General features: G+C 29.8%; 1 protein-coding gene across 2 annotated transcripts; it reads right to left on the bottom strand.

The window, feature by feature from the left end:
• Positions 1 to 1618: 1618 nt before the first annotated feature.
• LOC108753138 (sorting nexin-29) lies at positions 1619 to 8082 on the bottom strand. Of its 2 annotated transcripts, XM_018494479.1 has the most exons (12): positions 7689 to 8082; positions 6267 to 6511; positions 5696 to 5997; positions 5490 to 5612; positions 4880 to 5129; positions 4673 to 4802; positions 4254 to 4495; positions 2982 to 3197; positions 2758 to 2914; positions 2537 to 2677; positions 2309 to 2448; positions 1619 to 1950 (listed from the first exon to the last, which is right to left on the bottom strand). In XM_018494479.1, the coding sequence occupies exons 1-12, from the start codon at positions 7689 to 7691 to the stop codon at positions 1866 to 1868; spliced, it is 2034 nt and encodes a 677-aa protein (XP_018349981.1). In that variant the 5' UTR covers positions 7692 to 8082; the 3' UTR covers positions 1619 to 1865. The 2 variants fall into 2 exon arrangements, with proteins under 2 accessions (XP_018349981.1, XP_018349982.1); XM_018494480.1 differs by lacking the exon at positions 6267 to 6511 and having other exon boundaries at positions 1620 to 1950; positions 7689 to 8081.
• Between the last annotated feature and the right edge of the window lie 829 nt (positions 8083 to 8911).

The raw sequence follows: 8911 nt of genomic DNA, 5'->3' as shown, positions 1-8911 counted from the left end.
CAATAATTAGTTGTTACTTAGTAATTCGTTAATTTTTCTTAAATAAAAATGTTCCAGGATCGATATATATATTTTTGAAATATGAAAATTGATATTAAATAATAATTTTGCTTCGCATATATTTATTAAAAAAATTTATTTCAATTTTTAACAAGAAAACACACACACACACACACACACACATCTCATTCTGAAACAATTGCATATTCTTGTTCGTTATCAAATGATTTATTGGCTTCATAATCTCATAAATAAATTTCAATATTACTATTTCATCCGATATAATATAGTTTGTTAAATATCTGTTTTTGCAGTTTTAATAATATTTCAATATATTTATCAATTATTACAAATGTGTATTCAGGATTTGTATAAAAATATATAAAACAAAGTTAGCATTGAAAATATTAGATACAATTTTGTGCTTTTTAATATCTACATTAAATACCTTGTATATCTATATTAAATACCTTGTATGATTTATTTAAAATTAAAAATTTTAATTGTCATTTTTTTTATAGCTATTTAAGAAAATGACATGATTTAATAATGATGTTTATGAATATAATTATAATATTGCGATTGTAATGTAAAATGTAATTTAAACTCATGATATTTCGTTTGGCCATTGATATAAACACATCGACTGTTGGCGTGATGGCTTCATGAAATGATATAATTATTAATGATCTTTATTCGTTTATAGGAAAAAAGAAAAAAAACGTTAATAATAACAAGTATATTTGTAACTCTAAGCGTACCATGCTATTAAGGAAGAAAGAACTTCTCTCAATATGGAAAGGTGAGCACAGCCAAAGTGTTGCCTAGTACAAATATATTGTAAAAAATGGATTGTTGTTTAAATGAGCCGAAAGTGCTACTTGCGTTTTGCGCAGATTTATTTCGAGATACACTTATTTTTTTTTAATATCCTTGATCTCATGAGTCCTCTTATTATCTTACCTCTCCATAGTGAGAATATCTTATCTAAGTTATTAAAATTCATGTTTTTATATGCGCGATTAGTTGTACTCTGATTTACCGGCATAATATTATATGTACTTATTCCAATAACAATATGCACCTTTATTTTTGTCATAAAGGATAAATGAAAAAATGTACCTTTTTATATTACTATTAAGACGCCTTACATAAATAAACTTTTTAGAAAACGATATCTTGTCATTTGATACACATTATACTTGTTTATTATAGATAACAATTTATTTATGTTTCAATTATATGAATAAGAGAATTCATATATTACTTATTAGATAGTTATTTCCTTCATTCTTAAAAAAAAGTTATGATATATATCTGAATAAATTTATACTTCATTCAACAATTGGTATATATATGTATATGTATTTTTAATGCTTTTATATATACATAATTTATATTTGAGCAAACATTAATTTGTTTTATTACTATTTTTTATAGCATATAATTATATTTAATTATTGGGATTCATAGATCATATAAAACACTATTAATATTGCGTTGAATATAATAAAAATAATGTAATTTATGATCTATAAACTTTCTTCTGTGTAATCAAATTCATAGGATTTCAGATTAGGATAATAATTTTTTTGTAAAATATTAAAAAAATATAAATCTTATTTGCATAGAAAAGACCAGCTTTTAATCATTTTTTGCTACATATTAATCTCATACACATGCTGAGCATCATATATTGTCACATGTGCATAGATATATTCTTATTTACATAGATACATGCAACAATACTTATTTGCTTCATCATCAACAGTGTATATTGTATATAACAAGATATACTTGTCTGACGCAATTAAATTAAGATTTCTTTCTCATTATGTACAAATTGGCTATAAAAATTGTCATGATTATAAACCCATATATTGAGGGGAGGAAGAAAAAGTATTTCTTGCAGAATTATTTTTCCTCGATTCCTCAGCATTAGGAATATCACTGAAAATAAAACTGATGATAATATTTTGGCAAAAATATAAAAATATACTGAAAAAGATGATCTTTTTTTTAAGAATTTTTTGATAATCTGAATCAGTGATCCATCTTTGCACTAAAAGTGACAAATTCTGATATATATCATTTTTCAGATAAACGCGAAAATCATATACTTAATTGTACTTAGCGTTAAATATAAATAGTTATACTTAGCGCTAAATTCAGTAACTATACAGTTATATTTATAAGAAATTTTTTTTAAATTTATAGCAGTGTTGTCCAATAAGTTGAATTATTCGTGCCATTATTGGACAGCACTGATTCATCAAAAATGATTCTTATAGATTCTTAAATAAATTACCCAAAGAAAGGCATCAGAGACACGAGCGTCTGTCTGTTTGGCCTACACGCAAATACAGGTGAACATTGCGCTATGCGTCCAACGACACGCCGTAACCATTGCTGCAGTTTTTGCCGTCGTTCTTCCACAAATTTCGCATCCTAAGTCATTAATAATCACTTGTTACATCTAAATATTTTTGCTATTACTTATATTACGAATTTATGTTTCAATATATCTACAACTTACCTTATTTCCTATCGTTTTTTTTGGTGGAAATTCGAAAGTTGTAACAATAGTATCGTGTTTCTTTAGCTCTCTATAAAGCGCATAAAATTGAGCATATCGCCGGTAAATGTTCCACTCTATATCTCTTATGCGTACGTAAATCTATGTTAACAAAATAAATACGCAAATTACACAGGAATCACTTTAGTGAAAAGATTTTAGAACACAAAAGACGATCATACTTGATAAACATGATGAATGTCAGATGACTGTCCTGTAAGAAACACCGATGGAATCCATATGTGAATAAGACATGGTGGCTCTGCAGGTAAATCGTCCTCGTTTAACGGTCCTCGGAGACATTCCAATTCCATTTGCAGCATTTTTACTAATCTATCTCTGTATAAAATTTGAACAGTATAGAAAAATATTACAAGATTATTTGCGCTTTGTATTAATACAATACCTGTTTGTCAATTGCATTGTCAATCTAGCATTAAATTCCATTAACTCGGCATGCATATCTGCAACTTGTATTAACTTTTCTTCATATTGTCGCGCCTCATTGTGATAGTCCAACGATGGATCTTCCTCGGATACTGTTGTGGAATTAGAATCTCGTCTTAACATCTGAACAGCAGTGACATACTTACGCAGTTGCTGTCGTAAGAGTTCATTCTCTCTGTACAATTAAAAGTAAATCAAATCAATATAAATTATACTATTAAGATTGCGTTTGAGGGACGTATTATTATCAGTATTACATAATTTTATCCTTATTTCATGTGTAATAAACGATAAAGATAAAATAACACAATAGCACTGATAACGCACTCCCCGAACGTAGCCTAAATGTATCAATAATTACTATTAAGTATAACAAATTATATTATGTACCAATGTCTATTTACAAATAGAATAAATCACTTGGTTTTAATTATAACTTTCTTCTTTTATTCAATAATTCAATTTAAATAACTCTACAAATTATAATATATTTTTATTGATCGCTGTTTCTTTTTAAGGACAAAAACAATATCATCTTTATTATAAAAGTAATTAAAATAATTAAATTACACGATTCAGTCTGTGTATACGTGTAACACAAGGTATCTAATATTAGATAAAAGGCCGTTTATAGGCAAGTAGAGTGGACTAAAGTGAGTTGAAAAATCCTCTATTATTTTGCAATTTTCGCAATTAGTTAAGTAGTAATCATTAAAAATCACCGAATAAGCGCGTATCCACCCGGCCTATCGTCAAATACAAGCATACGAATTTGAGGGACTGTACACAATCAAAGGATTAAAAAACAGAAAACAGAGAATAAGAATTTCAAGCTATCAGAAACTGTGTATTCCATAGTAAATGATAGGTTGAAATTCTTATTCTCTATCCTATGTTCCCTATTCTTTTGATTGTGCGCAATCCCTTAGTGATTACTAGTTAATTAATTGTAAAAATTATAAAATAGTAGAGGAATCGATTCACAAACAGTTTAGTCCGCTTTACCTGTCTATAAACCATTTTCCATCTAATGTTAGATATCCTATATATACATATACATATGCATAATGGATGCGGTCTACTTGGCGTTATAAATGCTTCGAAGGATTTAATTAACCAATCGGAAGAAAAAATTTTACTGACTTATCAAAAAATACTTTGAAGCATTTATAGCGCCAAGTGGACTTCAAGCTTATGATTATTAATAAGTCATGTAAACAATCATAATTACCTGTTCAATGTTTGCAACTGTAATTCATGCCTTTCTAAATAATGTTGATGTTGCCTCTGGAAACGAGCTAATTGCAATCTGCTTGTTATAGCATCTTCCCTAGCTTGTTCCAGCACTTCCGTCATAGCTAAAAGCCTTACACGTAATGTATCTATATCTAAATTTTCTGGATCTATATGGAAATCTAAACCAACTAATGGTTCTGTTGCTTCCAATGCAGGTTCTGTTACTTCTGATGAATCCTAAATAAAAATAAAATTAAAAAATATGCCTGTTTTGTATCAACTATCTTGCTTTTAATATAAATTTCTATTATAAATATTTACATATGTTCATAAATCTGCTTTAATTGTTAAACGTTCACAATAATTAAAAAAATTAACTCTCTTTCGTTAAAAATAAATAAAATGTAAACTTACGTCTAAGTAATTTGGCAGACTAATTAACATATCATCTAATGTTTGATCAAGTGATGAAACAGGTACAAGGCCACCCAAATTTCCAGTATCCATTACAGGAGTTAATATTTTCTCCTCTTCAAAAGATTCACTAGACATTAGAAGATTTTTATGAAAAAATCATTTTTTGTATCTGTTATTGTATTAGTTATTGTGCAAGATATTTACCATTGTTCCCAGTCCGGAAGTTTTGTATTGATCGTTGTGCTGTCATTAGAATCCATTTGAGGTTGGCAATCTGATAAACATGGGGAAGTAGAATCTTTTGTTGGCGTTATCGTAGGAGAACTAGGGCATGTTGGTGGTGCGCTAATAGAAGTTGCAATTTCCCTGCGTTCTTCTTCCTCATGATCATCAAAAGAAATTATGCGAGTTTGCACTTTTTTTTTTCGCTTTTCTTGTTCAGACGGGAGTGATTCTGTTGAATAATTAGCATAATGTTTAATAACTCAATATTAACAATTACGCTACAATAGCTTTAAATTTTTTTCTTTTAGGTATTGATATAAAAAATTAATTTTTTCACTTTATTAATTTAAGTTCGTTTTAAAGAAATAATTACAAATTAAAATTTTTTAAACAAAATTTTGATATTAAGAAATTTAAAAAATGAAAAGTTACAAAGTAAGTAACCGTTATTAATCAAAATTAGAATGTTATGTAAAATTACAAACATTATAAATAAATTTTATAACTTTATGAGTTATGAATTATGTAATTTTTAATAGATGTGAGAAATATATTCTACCCCAATATAGTGTCTATATTTAATATATACCTGGTATTACTGTAGAAATAATTGGTTCTGATTGCGCGTATCTATTTCTATCTATTCCTCTTCCATTTAGGTCATCAAGTTCCTCATTGTCTGTTCTTATCGCAAATAAAATGGTACCAAGACCTAATAAATACACATATGCATGATAAGATTAATTTAATATTTTTCGATAAGAATACGGTAAAGTACTATTTAAGAAAAAATACCTGCAGCTACATTAGGTAACACAGAACTTTTTTCTTGATCAAGTAAAAAGGCCCATTCTTCATAAAAAGGTGACAATGTGTTAGGATTTATAATGGTATGTAAGTGCCGTTCTAGAGATCTTTCGTTTAAGACAGCTCTCAGCCATGCTCTGCCTCGACCATAATCCGTATGAACTTTTCTTAACATACTAAAACGTTCCTGCTCGTGCCAAGTAAGTTGATCCTTTATGCATGGCCAGAATGCTATATCTGCTGCATTGCCAGGTTTCGTATTACTACCAGAAACCAAATCAGATACATGTCTATAAACAAAAATATTTCTGTTAATCCGACATATTCTTAGGTGATATCGTGATTTAAAGTAATTATGATCGCTTGTGTTTTTTTTAAATTATTCATGCTATAAATTTATCAATAGGAAAAAACTCCATCCACATTTATCATCTGATGAGTCATATGATAGATAACGCCATAAAGCATGTCTGTTTTATGACCTTGTATATGCTCATACAGGAAATGGGAGAAAAAAGATAAATATATATAAAATGCATTACAATAGTGTAAAAATTACCTAAACGCTGAATTAATTTTTTCTATATAATTTGTCTTTAACCCATGACTAAAAATTAGTTCAAATATATGGCAGAGCTTTGCAATACATGCTTCTGATTCTGTAGCTAATTCTGCACGTCCACCAAACCTGACGTGGCATTCTTTTGCAGACACTAATACATCTTCTAATAATTTTTCCTTCTCAGTTGCATGATCTACTACATTATGCGTATTTGGCACTATTGCTGACATAATACGCAAAGCCTAGGACAAATAACATTTTAAGAAATACATCAAAATCAACAGTCTCGGAAAGAATCTTAATGTTTCACAAGTTTGCTGTATTTTTTAATTAATAATATAGAAAATTGTATCATTATTATAATAACATGAGATCTATATTAGAACTATTATTTACATAAATGTATATATGTTTTATATGTTTTAGATGTTAATATATCAAATTAGATATTTAAGTATTCAAATATAAAGTATTCAAATATTGGATATTTATGAAGCAATTGTAATTTTTATTAAAATTTTCTCTAAAATTTGTTCTAAATTTGATTTAAGATGATATAACACAAAAGTTATTTCTCATTTAAATATAAATATCATATTATTTAAATATCATATATATTTTGTATTTAAATGTCAAATATGTTCTATATTAAAAAAAAAAAATTACACCTTCCAATTTGATTTTAGTTTCTTTAAATATTTACAAAAATAATATTTTAAAATATACTAAACAAAAATATTTACTTTTCCATAAAAGCAACTAAAAAAATTTTCATGTTTATCAATTCTGTTTCAAAAGAAAAATTACAGTTCATAAATATGTATGTACATATACATATAAATAAACAGAGATTCAATTATACAGTTAACAAAAAAAGGAAATATAATAATTTAGAAAAATCATTTTCAAAAAGAAAAAAGAATCATATCATTATATATATATATATTTCTAAATATTACATTAAACATAATTATCAAACTCATTTGTATAATAGCAATTTTTAAAATAAAAAAAATCGTGCAGTCTCGACTGAAAGAAATACAGTCAGCGTTACTGCATTCCTTATAAGTTATTAAAGCTTTCAGAGAATCTATCCCTTAGCGATTTGACAATTGAATCTGTGTGCATACAACATACCCACGCAAAACACTGAAAATCTGCCATAAGAAATTAATAAAACAGCTTTACTCCGTGATGAATTACAGCAAGGTATTCGGAACGATCACGTGATTTTCTCCAGATTTCTCTCGAATACCATCGGATACCTTGATACATCTCAATACGTATCCGATTGTTACGATGATCGTTCCGTACCATCCCGAACATCATGATTACGCACGGTATCAGCCCACTCGACTGGCGTCAGATATCAATGACACATGACATGCGAGGGAAACAAAGAGAAACTGGTGAACATACCATTTAAGCGACGCAGTGAGGAATCACACCGCTTCGATTTGCTTTCACGAACAGGGATCGCCAACATTAATCAGAGGTTCTGCGATCTAGCGAGTCGTATACGCGGAAAATCCGCGGCGAGCAGGAATTGGCACGACGATGTCGGTGCGTCATCATCGCGTCATGACATTTCACGTGTAAATGTTCACAGTCTGCTTAGAATGGCTTACAATTATACGAGATGATCGCGAAAAGTCGCGTGAAAACACAATGACGCGTAAACCGTAAGAGCGCCAGGCGCAGGTAACGGCAGTGATGAAGGCAAAACTGCCAACAGTGCCAAGTCAGTATCAAAAGCCAGAATCAGAAGTGCCAGAACTGGAGAAACCTGAGAGAGATCAAGTCGACGTTTCTCGTGACATCATCCATGGTCGAAATTGTCAGAACACTAGCGCCAATACGTTAATTTTCGTTATCGGTACTACGTGGCTACATCCATTTTCTGACACTGTCAATGAAATCATAAGGTCTGTTCTTTTTAGGTAAAGTTGCACTTCCTTTTCTCTCCATGTTGGAGAGAAAAGAGAAAAGCTAAACCGTGCAAAAAGTTTAGCTAAAAAGGACGGGTTCTATAAAGCTGGTTCTACATTAGTTGCAAGTTGATCGCAAGTTTGTTGCGACAGCTAGCTCTGAAATTTGCATTTTGAAATCAACGCTTCAAATTGGCTAATGTAGAACCGGCTTTAAGCGTAACTTGCGTCAACCAATCAAATCGTATCAAATTGTATCAGCCACTACGCGCTATTCTAGTTGAGACGATTTGATTAGTTGACGCAAGTTATGCTAGAGTCCCATGAGGTGTATTTATTGCGTATCGCGTAATCGCATAACCAATCAGAAGCGATCCGTTGTTGTAATTTCGTATTTTACTGATTACTGATTAATTGCGCGATACGCGGCAAATATGCCTTATGAAACTCCATCCTCATGCTTATTGCACGCTGGACGTGATAAGCGATGAGCGACGAGCGATATCCAATGAGAGTTTTGCTTTACGTCGTCACATGAGAAAAAGCAGAGCTTTTATTGGCTATTGCTCGTCGTTCATCATTCATTGCGTCCAGTGTGCAATAGGCATTATGCTACATGTAAAAATAGCCTGAGCCTTTTTTATATATCAAATCTCGTAAGGTAATGTTTTGTGGTTCTCTTCCATATTCTTACGTGGATTAGACAAGGACAAA

The sequence above is a fragment of the Trachymyrmex septentrionalis genome, unplaced genomic scaffold, assembly GCF_001594115.1.
Source record: "Trachymyrmex septentrionalis isolate Tsep2-gDNA-1 unplaced genomic scaffold, Tsep1.0 scaffold66, whole genome shotgun sequence".
Lineage (NCBI taxonomy): Eukaryota > Metazoa > Arthropoda > Insecta > Hymenoptera > Formicidae > Trachymyrmex > Trachymyrmex septentrionalis.
Note: the sequence above shows the minus strand (reverse complement) of the source record. Positions and strands in the feature narration are given on the sequence as shown.

Coding starts and splice junctions, on each gene's coding strand:
- LOC108753138 (XM_018494479.1), bottom strand. Junction 4,496..4,672: donor GTCTGCCAAATTACTTAGAC/GTAAGTTTACAT, acceptor ATTTTTATTTAG/GATTCATCAGAAGTAACAGA. Junction 1,951..2,308: donor TCTCTGATGCCTTTCTTTGG/GTAATTTATTTA, acceptor TTTTATTTTCAG/TGATATTCCTAATGCTGAGG.